General features: G+C 46.2%; 2 protein-coding genes across 12 annotated transcripts; both read left to right on the top strand.

The window, feature by feature from the left end:
- Positions 1–967: 967 nt before the first annotated feature.
- LOC126084309 (granzyme B-like) lies at positions 968–6859 on the top strand. 3 transcript variants are annotated; one of them, XM_049898819.1, is made up of 5 exons: positions 968–1071; positions 3048–3195; positions 3839–3974; positions 4182–4442; positions 5269–5500. In XM_049898819.1, the coding sequence occupies exons 1-5, from the start codon at positions 1017–1019 to the stop codon at positions 5428–5430; spliced, it is 762 nt and encodes a 253-aa protein (XP_049754776.1). In that variant the 5' UTR covers positions 968–1016; the 3' UTR covers positions 5431–5500. The 3 variants fall into 3 exon arrangements, with proteins under 3 accessions (XP_049754776.1, XP_049754774.1, XP_049754773.1); XM_049898817.1 differs by lacking the exon at positions 5269–5500 and adding an exon at positions 6746–6859 and having other exon boundaries at positions 971–1071; XM_049898816.1 differs by lacking the exon at positions 968–1071 and adding an exon at positions 1831–1919.
- A 2939-nt stretch (positions 6860–9798) lies between these two features.
- Positions 9799–23234, top strand: LOC126084305 (granzyme H-like). Of its 9 annotated transcripts, XM_049898792.1 has the most exons (9): positions 9815–10027; positions 11107–11251; positions 11785–11920; positions 12099–12179; positions 19868–19985; positions 21289–21436; positions 21938–22073; positions 22280–22537; positions 22983–23234. In XM_049898792.1, exons 1-9 carry the CDS (start codon positions 9973–9975, stop codon positions 23154–23156), a joined length of 1251 nt encoding a protein of 416 aa, XP_049754749.1. In that variant the 5' UTR covers positions 9815–9972; the 3' UTR covers positions 23157–23234. The 9 variants fall into 9 exon arrangements, with proteins under 9 accessions (XP_049754758.1, XP_049754749.1, XP_049754750.1 ...); XM_049898793.1 differs by lacking the exon at positions 12099–12179 and having other exon boundaries at positions 9817–10027; XM_049898794.1 differs by lacking the exons at positions 9815–10027; positions 11107–11251; positions 12099–12179 and adding an exon at positions 15695–15889 and having other exon boundaries at positions 11805–11920; positions 21276–21436.
- Positions 23235–25449: the final 2215 nt, after the last annotated feature.

The following is a 25449-nucleotide window of genomic DNA, read 5'->3' as shown; positions in this document are numbered from 1 at the left end:
GTTCCTAGTCATGGCAACTCCACATGTTACAGAGTAAAAAACAACAGCGACAACATTATATGCTAGGATTACTTTACCATAAGTGTGAATCTTTGGACAGAGGACAGAGAATACTAAAAGGACAATTATTAGTCTGTGGGTGTCAGGTGCACTTTCCCACTTCTAAAGGTATCAGCAATTTAGTAAACTGACCTTCACTGTGTAAACCAGCCCTTTCCCATTCTGAGTTCATGGAATTGAGTGTGACCCACCCCAGCCTATCCAAAGTCTTGAGTCAATCAATGGATTCAACTTCTGGGGCATAGGTCAATAAAAGTCAGGTGCAGGATTTTGTTAAAAACATGAAGAAAGATGGCCTTTTTCACTCTGAAATAAATAATGGACATCAAAAAATCCCCTAGGAAGCAAGCTATGATGACAAATGGGTTGCTACATGGGTTTAGTAGATGGTGGCCATGCTTTGTGTGTCTCTCTACCATGGCCCTCACCATACTTTGCTCAGGTCACTGATGTTTCTGTCTCCTCCACAAGATAGTGAGCTTTCTAAAGGAAGGAGATACATCTCCAATATTCTTGGTTCTGGCACAGAGAAGGGCCTAAATACACATCTGCTGTGGAAATTATCCTGATGGACTTAGCAGTATGGAAATGAAGGCATTGGTAGTCCTGTCACTGGGGACTCTGTTTCTGGGACTCTAGTACCTCTACTGGACGATGCCACATCCTGCAGTCCCCACTTGGTACACTTGGGCTCTGCTCTGAGTCATCAGCTGTGGGTACTGATGTGGTGACTGTCTGATTTTCCTTCAAGCACCCAAAGAACGAAAGCAGGCAGAGGTTATGGGAATAGGTGTGAATGACAGGTTTTGTAAAAAGCCTTCTATGATGAAACACCACAAAACCAGAGGTGACCACGAGATCACTGAGCCCACCTCCACTTCCTTCCTCTCCTGGGGGCTAAAAGCAAGCCAGGAGGGAGAACCAGCAGCTCTGACCTGGTCAGTTTTCCTGGGAAGATGCAGCTGCTCATGCTCCTATTAGCTTTTCTTCTGGCCCCTGGGGGAGAGACAGGTGAGTGACCATCCCCACCCTCTGAGGTCCAGCCCCATCCCACCATGGGCACTGATCTCCTGTTCCTTCTGCACATTCCTGATCCATCCATTTGGCAGGAACATTCTTAATCCCACCTTCAGTCCCACCCCAGGTCCCCAGTATGGTGCTGGATAAGCAATCAGGAGAAAGAGCAGGGAAGAAGTCTGTTCTTAAAGAGTCAGGGATACTATTTCTTCCCCAGTCCCTACCTTTGTCACCTGGAAAATGGGACTTTCCTAGAAGTGCATGACAATAGATGGGAAACTGGAAAGGAGGAATAACAAATTTCCCTTCAGAGGGCAGAGTAGGCCTGGCTTCTGTATTTGGGATGAGACAAGTACTCCCTTCACCCTTCTGCCAGGGAGAGAAGCCCAGAACTTGGCTGACCCTGCAACTGGTGGGACCACTGTTCCCATGACACTGTTTACTTTGCTCAGCCCCAAGACCCCTCAGTCCAGTTTTCCAACTCTGAATTTCTTTTTTTTTCTAAATTTTTACACTCTTTTTTTTTTTAAATTGTACTTTAGATGAAGGTTTACAGAACAAACTAGCTTCTCTTTAAACAGTTAGTACATATATTGTTTATGACATTGGTTAACAACCCCATGACATATTAGTACTCTCCCTTCTCGACCTTAGTTTCCCTTTCCTGTCCCCTCCTACCTTCTAGTCCTTCCCCCTGGGCTGATGTGCCCCTTTAGTCTCATTTTGTCCTATGGGTCTGTCTACTCTTTGGCTAAAAGGAGAACCTCCAAAGTGACTTCATTACTGAGCAAAAAGGGTGTTCCGGAGCCATACTTTTGGGGTTTCTCCAGTCTGCCAGGCCAGTATGTCTGATTTTTTTTTTTGAGTTAGAATTTTGTTCTACATTTTCCTCTAGCTCTGTCTGGGACCCTCTATTGTGATCCCTGTCAGAGAAGTCAGTAGTGGTAACCAGGCACCATCTAGTTGTACTGGGCTCAATCTGGTGGAGGCCATGGTAGCTGTGGTCCATTAGTCCTTTGGACCAATCTTTCCCTTGTGTCTTTAGTTTTCTTCATTTTCCCTTGCTCCTGAAGGGGTTACCCCAGTGAAATATCTTAGATGGCTGCTCACAGGGTTTTAAGACCTCAGATGCTACTCACCAAAGTAGAATGTAGAACATTTTCTTTATAAACTGTGTTATGCCAGTTGAGCTAGATGTTCCCTGGGAACCTTGGTCCCCGTGGTCCTCAGTCCGGTAATTCAGTACCTAAAGGAGTTTGGATTTGTCCATGGAAGTTCCATAACCTTACCCTGAAAAAGTTGTGCTGGCTTCCCCAGTATTGTGTACTGCCTTACCCTTCACCAAAGTTACCACTGATCTATTGTCTATTTAGTGTTTTCCACCCCCGCCCTTCCCCAACGCTGCAATTCTTCCCAGGCTTCAGCAGCTCCCCTCTTTTCAAGAATGGGCCATGATCTTTGACAGACCCCCAACTTCTCTGCTTTCCAGAATCCCACCAGCACTACCTGCAGCAGCCCTCATCCAGTAATCGGAGGTCATTCTTTCATGCAGCCAGTGAATATTTACTGGGCAACCACTCTGTCAGGCTGTAGGAAATAGGATATAACACTAGATCCTTAAACTTATGTCCTGGCCATTAGAAAGCAGCACTAGTTTAGCTATTACAGGACTCATAGTTGTCTTAGAAATTCACTTAAAACTAAGAAAGGTCAAGAGGGGAATTTTCTGGAATCTCTAGGACCTCGCTATCCTAAGACAGCTATGCTTGCCTCCAGTGATGTGCAGAAGAAGATTACAGACCAGGGACTACTGTTCCCTTTTTTTGGAGGAGGAGGCAAGGCCCCTCACCCCAGCCTGCCCCACCTCAGGCCATCTCAGGCTTGCAAATGCCCGTAATTCTGGAACCATCAAGCAGATGTCTGCTCAGGGGATTCAGTGGTGCACACAGCAGAAGAGACTTGTCCTTCAGGGGAGATCATCGGGGGACATGAGGCCAGGCCCCACTCCCACCCCTACATGGCATTTCTTCACATCTGGGAACAGACGCATAAAAAGATGTGTGGTGGTTTCCTGATCAGCGAGGACTTCGTGCTGACAGCTGCTCACTGCTGGGGAAGGTGAGAAGCAGCAAACAGCCCAGACTCACCCGGTAACACCCTACAGGGAACCCCACATTCTTCCCAAGGTGCTATCTGGGCTCCTCATAACCAAGGGGCCAGAGCTCTGAGATAGTGAGAAAGAGGGCAGCTAATTTTGTAAGGAGAGGAGCAGGTCAGTGCCAGAAGCATTGCTGAAGAAATAGGGCCTACGCTGCCCAGCTGTGCCATATTTAGCTGGGAGTCAAAATGCAAACAAAATCAACTCTTTGTGGCTTTTTTGGGGTGGGGGTTGGGGCTAGGTAACTGATCCCTGAGAACCACTGGTGCAGTTACTAATGATTCTAGCACTCTACTTGGGCTGCAAGAAGCAGAGGGCACAGTGAGCTCAGACCCAGGCCTCCTGTCTCCTCCATTTTCCCTCAGCTACAGTCCTGCCCGGATCCTTCTATCACCTGTTCTTCCCAGCTTCTGGGCTACAGCTTCCATGACTTTCCCTGCCCTGCTCTGCTCTCTGTATCCTTTGCTGTCCAGTCAATTACAATTCAGTAGTGGCCCTATAGGACAGAGTAGAACTGTCCCAATAGGGCTGCCAAGGAATGGCTGGTGCATTCGAACTGCCGACCTTTTGGTTAGCATCCAGGACTCCCTACTCTCTGTGCAGGAAAATAAATGTCACCCTGGGGGCCCACAACATCAAGGAGCAGGAAAAGACCCAACAGCACATCCCTGTGAGAAAAGCCATCCGCCACCCAGACTATAATGAGAGGACTATTTCCAACGATATCATGCTACTACAGGTGAGGCACACACCTCTGCTACTCCTTGCTCCCCTGGGTCCAGGAAGTTTCTCCTCCCACCATGACCCCTGCCCTTCTTACCTTCCTACCCTGGCCTACTTGACTAGTTCCAGGGCCTTGGAGAAGGAGCAAGACGGTGCAACCTGTCAGAGTCTCCAGGCCCAGCAGGCTATTGCTGACTGGGACTTTCTTGTCTCTCCCCGTCAGCTGAAAACAAAGGCCCAACAGACGGCGGCTGTGCGCCCGATCCCCCTGCCCAGGAAAAAGGCCCAGGTGAGGCCAGGACAGGTGTGCAGTGTGGCTGGCTGGGGCAAGGTGGGCAGAACGAGCCAGTACCCAGCCACGCTGCAAGAGGTGGCACTGACTGTGCAAAAGGACCAGATGTGCAAGTCCAACTTCTCCAACTATTACAACAGTACGTCTGAAATGTGTGTGGGGGACCCGAAGAAGATGATGTCTTCCTTTCAGGTGGGTTTAGCATCTGCCTAGCCTAGTTCTGGGGAGAAGGATGTTCAGGGGAAGAGCTGGGACCTGGAGACCCAAGCAGTGGGGGACTCCTTCACCCACTAGGCTATGACCTTTTTTCCTGGGAAGAGAGAAGGACAGCAGCCAAGCTGGGGAGTCACTAGGGCCTCTGCTGGCCTACCAATGGTGAAGGATGAATTTATAACTCTCTGCCCCACTCCAAAGCTCTCTGGGTGGCACAGTTTGCACTCAGCTACTAACCTAGAGGTTGGCAGTTCAAACCATGCAGAGGTGTCATGTAAAAATTATAGCCAAGAAAAACCCTGTGGAGCAATTCTACTTTGTAACACATGGGGTGGCAATGAGTTGGAATCAACATGACAGGAACGATTTTTTTTTGGGGGGGGGTGGCTTTTGCCCCATGTCAGGGCACACATACTAGAAAATAGTGCTCCCTCCACATGGAGTAATTTAAAACAGGCAAAAACTCAAGAGCTGACACCCACCTTGGCTAATGGATCGTCCTCCATGATGGCTTCAGACGCACTTGCCTGCCTCTGTTTCCATGAGAAGTAGTCTGGAACGAAAGGTCCCACAGGCCCTTATAGGGAGAGGATCCTGGACCTGGGGGAGGAAGGGAGACTGAAACCTTGGGTGAAACAAAGCCACAACAATATCCAGGGTTGGAGCTTGGCTGCTGAGGCTGCCCAGAGGCTGCCTGCCCTCTCTTCTTACACTGTGCATGGCAGCTTCTCCCAGAGTGTGGAGCTCGCCCGGGCAGCAGGATCAGGAGGAGACCAAGTTCAGTCCTCCCCTTCTCCATTTCCAGGGAGACTCTGGGGGTCCTCTTGTGTGCAACAGTGTGGCCCAGGGCATTGTCTCCTATGGATCAAAGGAAGGGAAGCCTCCACGGGTTTTCACCAAAGTCTCAAGTTTCCTGCCCTGGATAAAGGAAACCATGAAACGCCTCCAACTGCAGGAATCAGACTGAGCCCCTCTGTGACTGACCATCTTCTCTGGAGGGCCAGCACCTTAATAAATGTGTCCTAGCTGAAAAGGAAGGGCTGATGTCTTGTTTTTTCATTGCCCTTCTTTCACAGGTACCTACTCTGGGCTAGGCAGGCCAAGGACATAATTCTGCTCTGTGTCCTGCTTCCCCTCTTCCCCACCACATCCACAAATCCCCATACAAAGTAGCTACTCAGCTCCTTCTTGCCCACTCCTGTTTCTCCAGGGCCTGCCCTTCTACAGGGTTGATGCTGAGCACCCTCGGAAGGAAGCATAAATTTCTCTGGTCCTGAGCTTGGGGAAATTTCTTTCCTCCCTCGCCTGTGCTACGTGGCAGAGAGGAAGGGGATGCCTGATGGGTTCTGGAGGTCAAACAGGCATAGCCTGGGGTGCAGGGAAGAGCAAGAGTAGGACATTTCTCTCTCACATCCAGAAAAGCTGGCAGTTTTCGAGGGAAGGGTCCTTGAGAAGCTCCTCATTCGCCCTAAGCTTAATTTCCTTCCTTCTCTTCTCTGCCTTGCTTTGAGCTCAGTGCCCAACCCAGCCTCTAGCCTGCTGGCCACCCTTTCTCCTCTACCCCACTTCCTGCTGAGAGTTCCCAGAGTCCACCAACTCCTTTCCACTCCAGGTGACACTGATCTGAGCTGGCCCCTTCCTCATCTCCCCACCTAGGACACGCAGAGCCCTGTGTGGTTCTGGCAGGACCTCACCATTGGGCTACCAGCCCAGCTCACACACTAACAAAGAAAGTCCTTGGAGGGGCTGGCACCAAGCAGGGCCCTAGGAAGACAGGACTTGTAGGGTCACTCTAGAACCATTGGCCTCAACTGTCACATGGGCAGGACAAACTCAACCTTCCATTCAGCTCAACATCAAACTCAGTGCCTCCCATAAGCTCAGGGTGCACTGGCCACCTGGTCACTAGGTAGCCTGAATTCCTTTTAGCCTGTCCCTCTTGATCACTACTGGCCTCTAGGCTGAAACTCTCTGGTGATAGCATGGGCTATGTCAGCCTTATGAATTAGAAAGTGCTCCTCTCTGCAGTAGTACAAGAAAGCACAGTTTTTACCACCAATTAACAAAAAAATACACATTGAGCACCTACTGAGTGCCAGATGTTGGAGTGAAAGTAACAGGTCTATCATTTGCAGCCAAATGAAACTGACTGTGTTGAGGACATTCACTGGAATTATCTACTGCCTCTCCCTTCCCCAGATGAGTCCGCATAGCCTAGATCAATGTAGGAAGTCCACAGGAATAAAAGTAACTTCCATTTTATCTTTCATTTCTGGTTACAGTTGACATGAATTATCACACGTGACCCAAGAGCAACAGTCTATGGATTTGGAAATGACTGTGGTTTCTAGACATGACGTTTCCAAACTGTGTTTACTGAAGCAACTTCACCTAGAGGAGAGGGCAGGCATGAATATAATTGTACAGATTCAAATCATAGGAAAAAAAAAAATTATGTATTTGCCTGAAAGCATTAGAGTCTGATTCTAAACACCCATCCTATTGGACTGGTCAGCAACATAATTCCAGTCATTACTGCAAGCTATTGCCTATTCAGAATCAAATTAGAATCAGGGAGGCCTACATGGTCTGGAAAAGAGGAGAATACTTATCTTTAGGCCATCATGGTTGCTGGTACATCCAAAGTTTCCAAGAACTCCTTGACTGCTCAGTGCTAGAAGTTCTTGGCTTGGGAGCCAGACACAAAGTATGTGAAGTTTTGCTGAATATGAGTCTCCCTGTGTTTGAGGCTCCATTTGCCAGACACACCCAGCAGCCATCTCCTCTGCAGTCTTGCCACTAATATGGAGCACCGCCTGGGAGCTAAGTATAAGTTTCAGCCCTGAGTCAATGCCTCCCTGCTACCAACACAAGCAACATTGTGCTCATTTGTGACAAGAAGTAAATATGTTTCTCTGGGATCGTGTAACCCTAAAAGGGCATACCCTCCCACACCTTGTTGCCCACAAAGTATGCTGCAACGCAAACTCTTAATGATCTTGGACACTTTTAAAAGGAAAGAGCACTGGATGTCACACAGCTTCTGATTTGGGGATGAAAGATATTCTGTATCTAAGACATAACAGGAGCCCTGGTGGTACAGTGGTTAAGAACTCGGCTGCTAAGAAAAAAGTCAGCAGTTCAAATCCACCAGCGGCTTCTTGGAAGCCCTGTGGAGTAGTTCTACCCTGTCCTATAGGATTGCAGTGAGTTGGAATTGACTGGATAGCAATGGGTTTCCAGGAGTATTTTAAGTTACATTTAAATAGGTTTTACACAATTTTGGTCAAGTTGTTCCTTGTTATTGTAACAGATTTTCTTTTTAACATTTTCAAACTGGTTGTTGTTTGTATATGTGGAGAATATTAATTTTATTTTAATTTTTAAATAAAATTTTAAAAAGCTGTAAGTACAGTACAAGGAAAATTTTTTTCCCAAACTGTTTGAAATGATGCTCCATTTCTTCCTGAATACCTCACTGTTTAATTCCTAAAAACAAAGACACTGTCTTACATAAACACAGTACAATCATCAAACTTAGGAAGTTAGCATCAATGCCATCAATGTCATTACTACCACCTGATTTTCTGATGAACCTGGATCCCTTGAATTTTAGTATTTTTACTTATTTGATTAATCCCCCAGAGACTTATATAACAGATCTCCCACCACCAACATCCTCTTTCCTTTAAGTGGGTCCTCTTCATCCCGCATCCAGGCTCCGATATCCCATATTATGCAGTCCTTCCATGCTGATGCCTGCCTCACTCTACACAACCTTGGCAGGCTCTGAAATATTGCATCACACTTCCCTCTCTGTGGAGGCCCTTGTCACCCAACTTGAGCTTTAATACCAGGTGCTAGGCTAGATATTTGCGTGAATATCCTTGTTACCATACTTGGACTTCCACTCCTTGTGCTCGGTTTTTCACCTACAGGGCTGCCGTCCTCTCCTCACATGTATCCTGATACTCCATGCCAGGCTGCACAGGGCAGGTTGTCAGAGCCTCTGTGGGGTGAGGAGGATGCCCACATGTGAAGGGAGGCCTGGCATGGCCACCTTCCTCATCCTTATTAGGCTCTGCACCCTACTCTGAATCCCCTTGGCTCTCCACCTTCCCAGATTCTCTGTTGACGGTGTGCTTTGTTTCTTTAACTAAGGTGCTGTTGCTTTTAAAGAGAATTGGGAACCAAGATAATTATAACCAATGATATTTTCAAGTCTATGGCTCTGTTCTTTTTTTCCATTATGGGGACTTATCAGGATAATTTGTTTAGCAAATGCTATAGGTATATCAGAAATGTCGTTCTCTGAACAGTGGTCTGAGAATATTACTTTGGCTCTGTGGTATCCTTTTCCACCTCACATGGCACTGGAAATCCATTAAACAGAATACTTTTTGGAAGAACCAACCCTCTTCCATTCTCAGAGCAAAGAAGACCCCAGCCTATCCAAAGGCTCAGAACAAGGCTTAGACCTATCAATGGTTTCAACTCCCCTGACCAGCTCTATATACACCTATGGCCGTGTGGCAGATTACATCTTCCTAACAATTGCCGTGGTGTATCTCCCATTCCAAGGGCTTTTCTTACGAGATGACTTCAATAATCCCTCCACTGAGAGATGGGGTCTACCTTCCTTTCTTTTTAATCAGGGGGCAGTGGGCTTTTGATTGTTCCAAGCTATGGAGAATGGTAGAATGGACACTATATGACTTCAGAGGCTAGAATAAAAAAGTGGACACAGCTTCTCCCTGGCTTGATTTTTGTGGGATGCTCACTGTAGGAAACCAACCACTATGTGGCGAAGACTGAACAATCCCATGCAGTGTGACAACATGGAGAGGCCCATGTGGAGAGCAACTGAGATCTCCACCAATAGCCAGAGTCAACTGCTGGACAAGCGAGTGACTGAGCCTTCAGATGATTCTAACCTCCAGCCTTCAAGCCTCTCCTGCTGACACCAACGGTAGCGGAGACAAGCTTCCCCACACTGAACCCTTCCCAAACTATACATCCATGGGCAAAACAAATACTACTGTTGTTTTAATTCACTAGGTTCTTTAGTAACTAGAACAATCGCATCCTCATCATGACTTTCACAATATTCTGTCCATCTCTCAACCATGCCTTCACTGTACACTCTTAATTACTGATGTCCCTGTCTCCTCCACCAGAGGAAACCTCATCTTCACTGTCCCTGAATCTGACACAGAAAGGGTCCCACTACACAAATCATCCTGTTGGTCTTGCAACATCTCTAACGCCTTGGTTTCCTGTTTTCTGTTGGTGTAGTTATCACTGAGTCAAGAGCTATGACTGGCTATTTGGTGACGGATAAGTTCTTACTCAACTTGGGCCAGAAGACTCAGTCAGAGAGTGGTGGGAGATATCCAGAGATGGCCTTGTATGGTAAAGCAGCCCCCTACACCACAGGAAAACACGGGGTATTAAAAGATAATGAGGAGGAAGTGCCAGCAGCTCTGACCTGAGAAACCATCCTGGGAATATGTGGCTACTCCTGCTACTGTTGGCTCTTCTTCTGCCCTCCAGGAATGAGGCAGGTGAGTGACAATCCCTACCCTAAGAGGCATAGCCCCACCTCACATTGGCATAGCCCTCTTGTTACACTCATGCATCCTGGCCCTGATCCATCCCCAGGAACTTTCTGAACTCCAGGTCCAATCTCATACAAAGACCAAAAAAATTGAAGCTAGATGGATGTCAGTAGGGATGGCAGGTCAGAAGGCTGTTTTCCATAAGGGTCAATGGTACTACCCCATCCTCAGGCCCTAACCTTGTCATCTGGAAAGTAAGTTCCTTTATAAAGGCATCCGGAAGAAGGTTGAAAGCTGGGAATGAGAAATAATTTAATTCCCCAGGAAAGGGCAACTCGGAAAAGGGGGATGTTTTCTATAATCAATGTAAGACTCACCAACTTTCTAACTCAATATCTTAAAATCTACACTCGGACTCTGCCCTCTTCTACAAGCTTTATCATTCAGTGCTGCCCGGGAAAGAAGACCAGGACCCAGCTGATCACAGAGATAGTGAAATCTTGGTCCCCTTAACACTTATTTTTGCCTTGGCTCAGCCTCAAGTCCTTCCCCTGGTAATTTTTCAGTCACAGATGGGTACAATGGCTTTGACAGGCCACCTATTATGTATCAGGCCCTGGCAGATAAAAATCATCTTGAGCTCAGGATCAGAATATTACAAACCGGCAGCAATTCTGTGGGGCTTGGGGAAAAAGGAGGGGCCAGAGGACCCAGGGAACTTCAGGTAGAGGATTTTCCAGTATCCACTAGGACTAAACTGCTTGTTTCAAACACAATTCCTGCCCATCAACATACATGTGCAAAGCAAAAAATGAACAAGGACTGTCCTTCTCATTGTTAGAGGGGGAATCTGAGTCCTGTGCGTCACTGAAAGCCAGAAATGCTGCACAAAAAGCCCCACAGATCCACTTCTTGGTTGCTGATGGCTACTGTAAGAACTAGTGCAGCCCCTGTTATATCCACCCTAATCCAACTCCTTCTTTCCTTTACCCCAGTCTCCCCATTTCATTCTTTCTGTAACCATAAGACAGATATACACCCTGGGCTCGATGAGCATAGCAGACAGAGTAGAATTTTTATTTCAGGGGAGATCATTGGGGGCCATGAAGCCAAGCCTCACTCTCGTCCCTACATGGCGTTTCTTCGGATCCAGACTCCAGAGACAAAAACATGTGGGGGCTTCCTTGTGCAGAAAGACTTTGTGATGACAGCAGCTCACTGCTGGGGAAAGTGAGTATCAGTGCATGGATCCCCATCCTTCTCTAGACACCTTATGTGGAATCCACTCCTCAAGGATTGCAGACCTGGGTCACTTAGTAACACAAAGGGGCTCTTCCAAGGAGCCACCTGAAAGCAGGGATGAGAGAAATAAAACAGGACAGGTAAGTTCTGGGGAGAGAGAGGCAGGTAAATGCAAGTGGCCTGATGAGCAGAGAAGGAACAAGCTGACCAAAGGCAGCATGGGAGGAGATCAAGGTTGTACCCTGGGGCCCAGAGTGCAAATTTGAGAAAATCACAGTTTTGCATGGAGATAGCCAAACCCTGTGCATGACTGAGTGCCCCACATCTGTTTCAAGAACTGCTATCCATCTTGGGCTGCCAAGAAGCAGAGGACACAGAGTCACCCAGCCCGTAGGGCCTCCAACCACTGAACTCCCTCAGGTGCAGTCTTGCCCTGTCCCAGCGGTCCTCTGCTCTTCCCAGCTCCCAGGTTGTAGCTCTTGTCACTCCCCACCTTTCCCCCAACTCTGTTCTCTGTGCAGCTCAATAAATGTCATCCTGGGAGCCCACAACATCAAAGAGAAGGAAAAGACCCAACAGCACATCCCCGTGAGAAGAGCCATCCCCTACAAAACCTACAATAAGAAGACTTATTCCAATGACATCATGTTACTGCAGGTATGGCACAGGGTTCCACTGGCTCTTGTATATGTATTTTAACCCAGGGATTTTTGCATCACCATGACTCCTTCCCTTTCCTGTTTCCCAATATGACCTCTTCATTTGTCCCAGAGCCATGAAAGGAAGAAGTGTGGCTCCATGACTGTATTTAGAATTCCTTCCCTCTCCCCTCCAGCTGAAGAGAAAAGCCCACTTGAGTACGGTGGTGAGCATCCTCAGGCTACCCCAGAAGGCAGTGTGGGTGAACCCAGGGCAGGTGTGTAGTGTGGCTGGCTGGGGGCGCATCAAAGTGAACAAGACCACAGTCAAACTGCATGAGGTAGAGCTTGAAGTCCAAAAGGATGAAAAATGCATCTCTCATTACAAAAACCTTTACAACAGTGCCACCCAGATTTGTGTGGGGGACCCGAAAAAGAGCAAGTCTTCTTTTAAGGTAGGATCACCAGCATCTTCATGCCCAGCCTTGGGTACAAGGGAGCTTTGAAGATTTGTAGCAATAGGAACAGGTTATATACTCAGGTGCTCAGCCTTTCCACCAACCCAATCTCTGGGCCTTTCTCCCTGGAGGAAATAGGAAGTGGACTCTCCCATAGCCACTTTGTGGCCGAAGTGTGTCTGGGAGAGGAGGGGAGGCCAGGGAAGGAATTGGTTGACTGGGGAGAATTGTCAGGGACTGAGGGAGGTCCAGAGGCAGGTCCTGCTCCTGCTCTCACACACACAGGCCCAGGACAGAGACCACCCATCCTAGGATGACGGGAGGACAGGACCAGGAGGAGATCCAACACAATCCTTTCTCCCCTTCTTTCACAGGGGGATTCTGGGGGTCCCCTCATATGTAACAATGTGGCCCAGGGCATCGTCTCCTTTGGAAATAGAGAGGGGAAACCTCCACGCGTCTACACCAGGATCTCGAGCTATCTGAGCTGGATAAAAAAAACAATGAGAGACTTCAAACTGCAGGGAACAGACTAAGGTGCCTCTAGGGTTGGTCTGTCCATCTTCTCTGGAGCAGAGCTACATGGGATGGGAGAAAAGAGAAAGAGGGACAGGGAAGTGGTGTGGGGGCTGACAGGGCCTTAATAAACTTCATCTCTAGAGTAACATAACTGATTCTTTATTTATTCATTGAACAGCATGCAATAGGTGACAACTGTGTGTCCATCAGCCATCTGTTCACATTTATATACTTTCCCCTTCAGCATACCCCTTCCCACCTCTAGAATAAAAAAAGTAATGCTGTGTTAATACCCAGCTCCTCTCAAATGCACCTTCCCAGGGCCTGGTCTCCCTGCCAGGCTGAGTCTAAGCTCCTCCAGTAAAAGGCAGACACTGCCTCTGGAAAAGATGGCCCTCTCTAGACAAACCTCTTATCTTGATCATATCGCCTCTTACCTCATTCCACCCTGCACACCTCTGTCCTACCCATCTCCCAGTACCAGCTGACAAAAAAGGAAAAGTATCCAGATTTGAAAAGGGGATCACCTTAAAGGACCCAGGTAGAGGGCCACTTCCCTACGCTATGGGCAGGGAAACAGGTGAAGGCATTTAGAAAGGTATAGCTCTCTCAGTGTGAGGCATTGGTGCTTCAGTAGTAGAACTCTTACCTTTCATGCAGGAGACTTTTGTTTGACTTCCAGCAAAAGCACAGCCACCACCCATCTGTAGACCACCACCCATCTGTAAAGGGAGGCTTGCATGTTGCTATGATGCTGAACAGATGCCAACAGAGCCTCTGGACTAAGACATACTGGAAGAAAGGCCTGGCAATCTACTCCTAAAAATCAGCCAATGAAAACTTTATGGATCGCAATGGTCTGATCAGCAGCTGATCCTGGGGATGGCAACTAATCGTAGGGTTGCCATGAGCCAAGGCTGACACGGCAGCTAACAATAACAATAACACCCTATGCAGGGCTGCCTCCCCACATATGAACAGCTGGCAGATTGAAAGCTGAAATTTCTTAGAAGCTGAAAGTTCCAGGAAGGCCCTTCAGTACCCTTAGGCCCCGCTGAGATGTCTGTCTCAGCCCTGTCTTGGGCCCAAAACCCAGTGCAGGCTCTGGTCTCCAGGCGGCCCATCCTCCTGTAGCCCTGAGTGACCAGCAAGGTACGCTTTCATCTTGGTCTGGGCCAGCCTCTCCTTCACCTCCCACAATTCAGACTCCCAGAGTCCCGTGAGGTCCCAGCAGGCATTCTTCTCTGTGCTATTCCTCTCAGGTAGATTTGGGCTGCAAGCCCATCTTCTGCTTTGTCCATGGGGGACAGGAAAGGCAAGATGTGTCCCCAGATCTCAAGGCTATACTTTTCACCTGGGCAAGGTATGTCAGCCCTTCTCATCCAGACAATGCCCTTCTTGGGCTCAGAGTCCAGCAACTGATAGGTCCTTTAGCAGCCTGAGCCCCCTGGGCTATAACAACTTCTTAAGTAAGACAGGCCTTTTCTTTGTAGCTGGATTAGAAAGCACCATTTTTTCCATCAATCGGTACATCGATACTCACCGGGCAACAACTATGCACAAGGCACTGGGGATACGGTAAAACCTCACCGTCATCACAGAATTGATGTAGCTTCATCTGATTTACCCACATCCCTTTCCTGGGGTAAGTTGCTAGGCCTGAGTCTGGGTTTAAACTCCACAAGAATGAAAATCATATTGTTTTGAAAATAAGACTATGCATTTAAATTGTATTTATGTTACATGCTAGAGTTTTTATGTGCATGATCACATTAGGCCTGAAAACTGTTGATTATGGGGTTTAGAATGATTTAGAGATTTTCTAATCCTGTTCAGGCTCAGGGAAGCTACCATCTAAGAGAGAGGGTGGAAGGCGGTATGGATGCGCAACTTGAACAGGCCTGCCATTATTATATTTTCATGCAATGGATATGACCCTTGGAACACAAACTCAGATATTAAAAACTTACCACGTTTTCCCTAAATATAACTGGGTCAGACTCTAAGCCTGGACTGGTTTGAAATTGAATTCCAGTCATTACTGAGGCCTGCCCAAAGTAGTACCTGAAAAATGGAGGAAAGTCCTGGATTTTTCAGGCCATTATGCTCAATTTCTCACTAGACCGCCCTGGGCCCTACCAACCTCACCAGGCATAACCAGAGACACAGGCCCTCAGAGGCCTGTCCACAGTGTGGGCACTGCTACAGAGCTAAGCATGGGCTTCAGGGATGAGTTAACACTTCCCTCTCACTGCCCCAGCACATACATCCCATTATACTTCTTTAACATTGGAGAAGTATTTCTCTCTGTGATCCTGTTATCCTCAAAGAGCTTCCTTTTCATCTCTTTATCCTTAAAAGTGCTCTAAAGCATAATCCCTTGAACATTTAACCAATAAAAGAAAAGGACCTGGCATCATACAGCTTCTGGTTCTGATCCTAAAAATAAATTGATGAGGCATAAAAATAATAACATGGTTTTCAGCATGAAAAAAAGAATATGCAGAGAGTAAAAGGTTAAAATTATGCATTTCAAAAGGTGACAAACTTAATACCTACATTTTTGGCTTAGATGTTGCCTTTATTTAGAGGAATGTATTATGTGGCTAAAAAGTTTGAAAAAAAGTGTTGTAGGCCTACATCCTCCTTTAATGAAAGAGAAAACTGAAGCCCAGAAAGGAGGAACGCCCACCGTATGTCACAGGGCCAGTTACCATCGTGCCAGGGCTGGAGTTCAGACTTCCCAACAGCCAAGACAACTAAAAGAGTTGGACACCTACAAGGTCATTGACATTGATCCCATGATGACTTTCCAGCCTTCCATCCAAAGGGCTTTCTAGCCTCTGCTCAGACAACTCCTGGAGAGGAAGCTTCCAGGCTCACCATCACCCACTTTCTGGCAACTCTGCTTTTCATGAGCTGATGTCTGCTTCCACCATTTCCAAGAGTTCAATAATGAAAAGTTTGCAGCTTGTCAAGGTTCCACTCTCCCTAACCATATATGACCTTGGGTAAGCTACTTGATGTGTCTGAGCCTGGTTTCTCATCTGTAAGATGACAAGTTGTTAATGACACCATCAAGAATTATGGGGAAAAAATAAGGTGACATGTAAAACACCTTGCATATCCTTTGAACAGAGTAACGTATACAGCCCTGTTGCTCAATATCCTGGAAAGAGATCATTTTTGTGGTATTTATTATGAAAATTTAAATCACACTTAGAAGTTAAAAGACGAGTACAATGAACATGTGTTTGCCCACCACTCTGATTCAACAATTGTACTATTGTCGTAGTATGTGTGTATATATATCATATATATACACACACACTCTGTATGCATAAATGTACATTATATGGCTGTATATATACATGTATATGTATACATATACATGTATGCATATATGTATATACACTTTATATGTGTATGTTTATATATATGCATACACACTCACAAAATTGTATACTCCAAAGATTGTTTTGAATCAAACCCTCTGCTGAGATCATCTAGAAAAGTTGAAATTCTGTATATACTTTTTGAGGTACTGTATTTTATCACCAAACATAAAACATTATAAGCATTTCCCAATGCTATTTTTTTTATTAAGTATATATTACTAAACATCATTTATTGTTTTATTCATATGTATTAAAAATTAAGCAAACTAACTAAATAAATAAAATGACCAGTAACAATCTACCATTAAAATTTTGGTGTGTTTTTCAGATTTTTCCCATGAAAAGAAACCCTGGTGGCATATTGGTTAAGTTCTATGGCTGCTAACCAAAAGGTTGGCAGTTTGTATCCACCAGGCACTCCTTGGAAACTCTATGGGGCAGTTCTACCCTGTCTTATCGGGTTGCTATAGTTGAAATAGGTTCTATGGCAACAGACTTGATTTGGTTTTTATTCCTATGAAAATAATATTTTTACAATTAAAATGGAATTCTGCTATATAAAAGATAGCAAACTTATTTTTTAGCTAATATTATATAAGAAACATTATTCCCCATCAGGGAATTTTTCACTTATGGGATTTTTAAAATAAATGTTAAGTATTAGAATGGTTTTAGGTTTACCAAGAAAAAAAAAATTGTGAACACAATTCAAAGAGAGTTCCCATACATACCACACACAGTTTCCCCAGGTACGTATTTTTAATTTTATTTATTGTTGTTGTTGAGAATGTACACAGTAAAGCATACACCAACAATTTCTACATATCCAATTCAGTGACATTGATTATATTCTTTGAGTTGTGTAGCCATTCTCACACTCGTTTTCTGAGTTGTTCCTTCCCCATTAACATAAACTCACTTGCTCCCTAAGGTTCCTATTTAAGCTTTCAAGTTGCTCTTGTCAATTTGATCCCATATAGATAGTTCTTAAAATAGCATAATGCTCAAGGCAGACATTTTTTACTACTTAAACTAAGCTATTGTTTGGTTTTAAGAAGACTTTAGAGGATAATTTTGGTTCAAAGTTTAAAGGTTATCTTAGGGAAATATTTCAGGGGTTCATCCAGTCTTAATGGCTCCAGAAAGCCTGGAGTCCATGAGGATTTGAAATTCTGTTCTGCATTTTTCACCTTTTGATCAGGATTCCTTTGTAGAATCTGTGATCATTAAGGTTGTGTGTCAACTTCGCTGCACTATAATTCTCAGTGGTTTGGCAGTTATGTTGTAGTTTGGAGGTCATATGATGATATGATCACTTCTATGATTAGATTCAATATAATGTGATCACCCCCATGTTGGAATCTGCTGTGAGTAGCCAATCAGTTGAAAGGAAGTTTTCTTGGGGGTGTGGCCTGCATCAAATATAAGTGGACTTCCTGGCAAAGCTCGAGGACTTTTGCTCACTCTGGATACTGCAGCTGGCTCCTGTTTGTCTGACCTCTAGTTCTTGGGACTTGAACTAGCAGCTTACTTGCCATCTTGCCTGTTGATCTCGGGATTCATTGGTCTTTGCAGCCTGTAAGCAAGAGCCCTGCTGTCTGACCTGCTGATCTTGGGTTTGCCAGTCCCTGTGGCTACCTTATAATCAGGAGAAGCACTAAACACATTATTAAGCCAATGAACTGGGATGTCCCATGAAACCATGACCCTAAACCTCCAAATCAAGGAACCAAATCCCATCAAGTGTTTTGTACATAAGCAACCTCAGCAGCTACTCTTTTTTTTGTCATTGTTGTAAATATACCTATCACACAACTTTTGCCAGTTCAACTTTTTACAGGTATACAACTTCTTAACACAAATTACAATAATTGGCTGTGCAACCCTACCCTTAATCGGTAACATACTTCCATCACTGTTAGCCACCCCCTCTTACCCTCTCCCTCTCACACTTGGTAATCTCTAATAAACTTTAGTCTCTATACATTTGCCTTTTCTTGTCTTTTTATATAAGTAAGGCCATATAATACTTGTACATTTTGTTTGTGACTGACTTATTTCACTCAGCATAACGTCTACAAGCTCCATACATACTGTAGCATTATCAAGACTTTGTTTCTCGTACTGGCTGAGTAGTATTCCATTGCATGTATGTACCACATTTTGTTTGTCCATTCATCTGTTGATGGGGATTTAGTTTGTTTCCACCTTTCAGCTATTGTGAGTAGTGCTGCAATGAACACTGGTGCACAAGTCTTTGTCTGAGTCTCCGTTTTCAAGTCCTTGGGGTATATACCAAGGAATGGAATTTCTGGGTGATATGGTAGTTCTATTTTTAGCTTTTTGAGGACCTGCCACACTGTTTTCCACAAGGGCTCTATCATTTTGCATTCCCATCAGCAACAGATAAGGGTTCGAATTTCCCCACATCTTCACCAACATTTGTTATTTTCTGATTTTTTTATTATTATCTTAACCATCCTAGCAGAAGTGTAATGTTATCTCATTGTGGTTTGGATTTGCGTCTCTGATGGATAATGACATGAGCATCTTTTCATGTGTTTGGTGGCCATTTGAATGTGCTCTTTGGTGAAATGTTTATTCAAGTCCTTTGCTCAGGATACCACATTACATCTGGTCTTCTGTCTCCTTAGGTTCCTCTTGGCTGTGACAGTTTCTTAGACTATCCTTGTTTCTACTGACCTTGACAGTTTTGAAGAATACTCGTCAGGTATTTTGTAAATTGTCCCTCTATTGGGATTTGTCTGATGTTTTTCTTATCGTTTGACTGGAGTTATGGGTTTTAGGGAGGAAGGCCCCAAATGGGTAAAGCGCCATTTTCATCATGTTACATCAGGCATATATACTATCAATATGGCTTATCACTGTTGATGTTGACCTTGATCACCTGACTGAGGTGGTGCTTATCAAGTTTCTCTGCTGCAAAGTTTTTCATTTTATTTTTTATTTCTCTCTTTCCAAACTGTACACTGCTGTGCTCTGTGACAAAGACTGCATTACACAAATTCTTTTCTCCACCAGTTCCCTGCTGGGCCAAGCCACTGAGAGGCACAGGTGAATGAGGGTACCCACCCTACCTTCCCACCCCCACCCCAATGGCTCCAGCCCACCCGGCATGTCACCAATTCTGCCCTGTGACTGCACGCTCTGGTAACACTGCCTACTCCCTTCATCCCTCCTGCTAGGGGTGACTGCGCCTCCCTGCTGGGTTGTTTCACTTTTACTTTTTGGCACGGTGAATAATGAATCCTGGAATTTTGTTCAAAATTGTGGAATAAGGGAAGTAGAAACTTTTTAGTTCAATCACCAAGAGATGTAGGCTTCTGTGGTTCCAGCAACTGTGGAACTGCCACAGCCTCAGCAGCCTCCACCTTCTTCTTTATTCTTGCTTTCTGTTTGTAGCTTAGCAGCAGTGGGTACAAATGTGGTAGCAGCACTGTTCTCACCTAATCTAAGCCAGAGAACTTCAACAAACCACCTTGTTTGATGACACCCAACCAAACCGGAGGAGCACAAGCCTGTGTGTGGAGTCTGAGGTTACTGAGCCTGCCCCTCTTTGTTGCCCTCCAGATATTTTATGTCGAGGAGGAGGAAGACACCAGCAGCTCTAATCTGGGCGGCCTTCCTGGGAAGATGCAGCTGCTCCTGCTCCTGCTGGCCTTTCTCCTGCCCCGTGGAGCTAGAGCAGGTGAGTGACCCTCCCCATCCCAGGATCCTGAGACCATCTGACAAAATCCCCTGACAAAATGCCCTTCTGCTCAGTGCTCATCAGGAATTTCCCTCAGTCTGACCAATGAACTTTCTGAACAGCAGCTTTCATCCTAAGCCCAAACTAACCAGCCTGAAGCTGGATAGACACTTGGCAAGCATGGCAAGAAGAAAGGTTTAGTAGGTATTAGCCTCTCCTCAGCTTTTCCTTAGCATTGGTAAAGTGGGCTCTTCTTAGAAAGGCATTTGGCAGAGGATATTAAGATAAGTAATTAAAATCCCTTACTCCATCCCAGGAAAAGGCAGCTCAGACACACAGGGCTGCAGTAAAAAAAGCCAAACCAAACCCGTTGCGGTCGAGTTGATTTCTGCTCATAGCGACCCTATAGGACAGAGTAGAAATGACCCATATGGTTTCCAAGGAGTGCCTGGTGGATTTGGACCGCCAACCTTTTGGTTAGCAGCCATGTGGCTCTTAGCCACTGTGGCACCAGTGTTTCCAGGGCTGTAGTAGTAGGTGTTAAACTATTTCTCCCTTCTTCAGTTGAGTTGTTCACTCTTGCCCAGGAAAGAAGGTCAGCTTACAATTGATTTCAGGAGCACAACTGATCTCAAAGATCTCATATTGCCTGGACTCCTTTGCAACCCACTTTCAGTCAGCTTCTCTACCTCCCCTGCCTTCCCAGCCCTTGGCCACTCCACTGTCTTTGCAGCCCACTCCCCCAACATCCCCTTGGCCTTGAATCCTACCAGCACCACACATACCAAACCTCATCCAAAGGCTAATTGGGAACCATTCATGCATGCAGCCAAAAATAGATTTACTGACCAGCTAGGATGTGTTAGGCCCTATGGGACATGAGAAGTTTTGAAAATCCAACTCTATAAACTCATGGATAGGTTACCAGAAAATGGCACCAACTTGGACATTAGCAGAGGCTCAGAGGTATCAGGAAACTCACTAAAAAGAAGGAATTGGGGAACTCCTATTCAGGATTTTCTGAGGCTCCGCTATCTTGAAGACAATCCCTGTCCCCTCCACTCATGTGCCTAAATTAGGAAGTAGACAACAAGTCTTGTCCCCTTTCTAAGAGGGGCCATCTGAAGCTTGAGAGTGAGGAAAGGTCACTCTGCCAGTAAGGAGTGCTGCTTGTAGAACCCAGGAGGACTCATCCCAGCGTCTGCAGAGCACTGTTAACTTCGTTGTCAGTCACCATGTAGGAAGCCTACACTCCTCACCACAGCCACCCCCAGTCACCCTATCTTCCAGGCTTTTCTTTCAGGGGAGATCATCGGGGGCCAGGAAGCCAAACCCCACTCTCGCCCCTACATGGTGTTCCTACGGTTTCTGCAACAGGGGCGCCAGAAGAGGTGCGGTGGTGTCCTGGTGCGAGAGGACTTTGTCCTGACGGCGGCTCACTGCTTTGGGAGGTGAGGAGCAGCAACCATCCCATACCTCCCGAGACCCCAGCAGGGACCTCTTTCCCCAGAACTGTAGCTCAGGGGAGCTTCCCAGGCTCTGTGTAACACAGGCCCAAGATATCTCATCAGAGGAACCATCTGAGAGCAGGACCAGGTAACGAAAGGGTGAAAAATATGACAGGTTAAGTTTTGGGGTCAGAGAGTCAGAGGTTGGGACAAGTGGAACAGGTCAGAGAGGGACCACACTGGCCAAATAAGGCAGAGAGTGGAGGTTGAAAGCATGTACTAGAGTGAGCTATTTCCTGATATTGCCTGAGGGTGAAAGAGAGTTCCAGGAACACATACCCTCAATGCTGTTGAGAAGCAGAGGGCACGGCGAGCTCAGGCCCAGGGACTCCCATCCCCTCCATTTCCCCTCCGCAGCAGTCCTGCCCTGCCCCGGCGGTCCCCTGCTCTTCCCAGCTCCCAGCTACAGCTTCTGTGAGACGCCCCACTCTGCTTTCTGTGCAGCTCCATAAATGTCATCTTGGGGGCTCACAACATCAAGGAGCAGGAAAAGACCCAGCAGCACATTGCTGTGAGAAGAGTCATCCGCCACCCAGACTATAATAAGAGCACTCTTTCCAACGATATCATGCTGCTACAGGTGAGGCACACATCTCTGCTGCTCCTTGCACTCCGGGTCCAGGGAGTTTCTCCTCCCACCATGACCCCTGCACTTCTTACCTTCCTACCCTGGCCTACTTGACTAGTTCCGGGGCCTTGGAGAAGCAGCAAGACAGTGCAGCCTGTCAGAGCCTCCAGGCCCAGCAGGCTATTGCTGACTGGGACTTTCTTGTCTCTCCTCATCAGCTGGAGACAAAGGCCCAAAGGACTGCAGCTGTGCGCCCACTCCAACTGCCTTGGAAAGGGTCTCAGGTAAAGTCAGGGCAGGTGTGCAGTGTGGCCGGCTGGGGCCAAGTCTCGGTGGGCACTTCAACCACCACGCTGCACGAGGTGTCACTGATCGTGCAGGAGGACCAGAAGTGTGAGTCCCTCTTCCCCAACTATTACAGCAGAGCCACCGAGATATGTGTGGGGGACCAAAAGGAGAAGAAGACCGGTTTCAAGGTCAGTTTCCAACATCTACCTAGATAGGCTCCAGGGAGACAGAACTTGGTGGAGGTCTGGGGTGTGGGAGAGGCCATGTTGTCATTCCCTCAGCCTGAGAGCATAAACAGGCTAGTGCCTCCAAGTATCCAGCCTCTAGTCTTTCTTCCTCTGGGTGGACCAGGGGTGAGGGTGAAGGTGCAGGATAGGGGAGGGTATCGATCATCCCCAGCCCCTTTATCAACAGAGTATTCCTGAGGATTTGAGAGAAAGGCTTGGGCTGGGCCAAGCTGGGGAGGATAGTCATGGCCAGGCTGGAGCACTGGAACTAAGGGAAAGTTCAGTTTCATACACTCAGCCCCCTATCACCCCCACCCCTGCCTTCTTGGAAAGCACAGGGCCAGGACGGCAGGGATTGCAGGACCAGAACAAGGCCCAGCTCAGCCCTTCCCTTCTCTATCCACAGGGGGATTCCGGGGCCCCCCTTGTGTGTAAGAACATGGCCCAGGGTATTTTCTCCTCTGCACGCGAAAGTGGAACACCTCCAGGAGTCTTCACGAAGGTCTCACACTTCCTGCCTTGGATCAAGAGAACGATGAAGCGCTCTAAAAGCAGGCATCAGACTGAGCTTCCTCTGTGACTAATCATCTTTTCTGGGGCTGTGGCAAGAATTCCATAGGGGTGGGGAACTCAGGCCATAATAAATGGATCTCTAGAACAAAAATTATTTATGTATTCATTGAACCACTTTCAATATGCAACAACCCTACTCCAGGCAGCCCTTCACTTGAACCCTCTGCCAGAGTTGAGTCTGAACTCCATTACAAAAGTACAATGGTTTCTCCCCCAAAATGAACCTCTCTGGTCTTTAAGAACTTCCCTTTAGCAACTTACTCTAAGCCAACCGCCTTCACCAATCCTCAACAATTTAGCAGAGAGCAAAGTAAGGCAGAGGGAGGAGGATAACTCAAGGGACCCATGATCCATGGGCACTCAGTTTCTTGTTTCCAGGCCTCTGGGGACAGGCTTCTTCCACAACCAGGACAGTCCGTAGTTTAGGAGGTTGAGCTGTTCCCATGATGCTCCTCAGCCTCACCCAGGGCCTTTTTCCCTGCCCTGCCTGGACTCAGCACCGAGCTCACCCCACCTCCTTTCTCCCTGGCTCATCTTCACAAACCAGTCCCTATTTTCCATCTGAGTATCCCTGGTCACCAGCCCCCTTCCCTTCCAGTCCACCCTGTTTTGAGCCAGTGCCTCTGTCATCCCAAAGCCTGATGTGGATTCTCCTCTCTTGCTTATCTCAGCCAGACCTGGACTGCCAGCCCACCTGATTCCTACTGGAGGAGCCAGGTCCCATGTCTCACCTGGGCAAAGTCAGCTCAGTCCCTCTATCCTTCCAGCATCCCCCAAGTGTTCAGTCACTCAGCATCCTAGGCCCTTTTCAGCCTGTCTGGGCTTCTGTGTTCAGGCTCCCCCTGCTGGCAACCTCGGTTATGGCAGCCTGTGAGCCAAAGGGGTCCAACAAGGGTGATGTACTGGAAAGTACCACTTTACCATCCATCTATCAGTAGAGAAACCAGCTGCTGTTGAGTTGATTTCCACTCACGGCAATCCCATGTGTGTCAGAGTACAACTGTACTTCATAGGCTTTTCAGTGACTGATTTTTTTGGAAGTAGATCTCCAGACCTTTCTTCAGAGGCAACTCTGGGTGCACTGGAACTTCCAACCTTTTGGCCAGAGTGTGTTAAGTGCACCACCCAGGGACTCAAATTTGGAAATGAGCTTTTAAAAAGTTACATACAATTGAACTGTATGGAATCTTTTAAAGTTAATATATAAAACTACATTTTGTCACAGGAGGGAATGTTCAGCAGGTATGTTTAAGTTAAAAAAAAGGTTATAAAAAATGGTTATAGAGCCATATATATACTAGAAGCAAATTTTTGCTTATGCACATATTTGCCTTTTAAACTTTTTTTCTTCCTACATATCTATTTTCCTATTTTTTTGCAGCTTGTATGTATTATTTAGATAATTGGAAGCCTTGTTTATTAAATATTAATGACATTCTAAAATAATATTCACTAATAGATTTTTAAGGGGTTAAACTGATTGACCAGAAGGTTGGTGGTTGGAAACCACCAGCAGCTCAGCGGGAGAAAGACATGGCAGTCCACTTCCGTAGAGATTTACAGCCTTGGAAAACCTGTGGGGTCGCTATGAGTCGGAATCAACTCGACGGCAGTAGGGTTTCAATAGATTTTTTGCAAAATGAGGGAAAATTTTGTGTTGAGTAATTAAAACGATGTTTCATTCTACTGTACATAGGGTCTCTGTGAGTCAGCACCAATCCAACGGCACCTAACGATAACAGCAACACAGGATTCAAATCTAAATATATTGTAGAGACACTAATAGAAAAATATACATAGAAAGAAATAACAAGGAAATTCATCTATTTTAACAGTGGTCAGTTGGGGTAATAGGATTAAAGCTGACATTTTTCTCCTATTTTTGAATTTTTTATTTTATGATTATTAAAATCATTTTATTTTTTAAATACACCATGTCAGAGAAAGATAAGCTTAAGTAAATTGGTACATGTACTAGTTAAGATAACCCTAACTACTCTAAAAGACAAATCTCAAAATTTCAGTGACTAACAACATAGAGGGTTCCTGGGTTACACAAACAGTCAAGCCCTCGAGTATTAGCCCAAAGATAGGTGGTTCAAACCCACCTAGAGGCACCTCAGAAGACAGGCTTTTGATCTGCTTTTGACAGGTCACGGCCTTAAAAACTCTATGAAGTAGTTCTACTCTACATACATGGGGTCACCATGAGTCATAATCAACTCAATGGCAACTAACAAGAACAACCACAACACAATAGAAGTTTATTTTCTTCTGACACACAGCCCAAAATGAGTGTT

Source organism: Elephas maximus, chromosome 10 (assembly GCF_024166365.1).
Source record: "Elephas maximus indicus isolate mEleMax1 chromosome 10, mEleMax1 primary haplotype, whole genome shotgun sequence".
NCBI classification, from domain to species: Eukaryota; Metazoa; Chordata; class Mammalia; order Proboscidea; family Elephantidae; genus Elephas; species Elephas maximus.
The sequence above is the reverse complement of the archived record's forward strand: the minus strand, read 5'-3'. Positions and strand labels throughout refer to the sequence as shown.

What these genes read in the sequence shown, in the direction of transcription:
- LOC126084309 (XM_049898819.1), top strand. Translation starts at nt 1,017, where the DNA reads ATGCAGCTGCTCATGCTCCTATTAGCTTTTCTTCTGGCCCCTGGGGGA. An exon ending in GGCCCCTGGGGGAGAGACAG is followed by an intron (nt 1,072 to 3,047) that starts GTGAGTGACCAT and finishes CTTGTCCTTCAG; the next exon opens with GGGAGATCATCGGGGGACAT. An exon ending in ACGATATCATGCTACTACAG is followed by an intron (nt 3,975 to 4,181) that starts GTGAGGCACACA and finishes TCTCCCCGTCAG; the next exon opens with CTGAAAACAAAGGCCCAACA.
- LOC126084305 (XM_049898792.1), top strand. Translation starts at nt 9,973, where the DNA reads ATGTGGCTACTCCTGCTACTGTTGGCTCTTCTTCTGCCCTCCAGGAAT. An exon ending in GCGGCTCACTGCTTTGGGAG is followed by an intron (nt 21,437 to 21,937) that starts GTGAGGAGCAGC and finishes CTTTCTGTGCAG; the next exon opens with CTCCATAAATGTCATCTTGG. An exon ending in ACGATATCATGCTGCTACAG is followed by an intron (nt 22,074 to 22,279) that starts GTGAGGCACACA and finishes TCTCCTCATCAG; the next exon opens with CTGGAGACAAAGGCCCAAAG.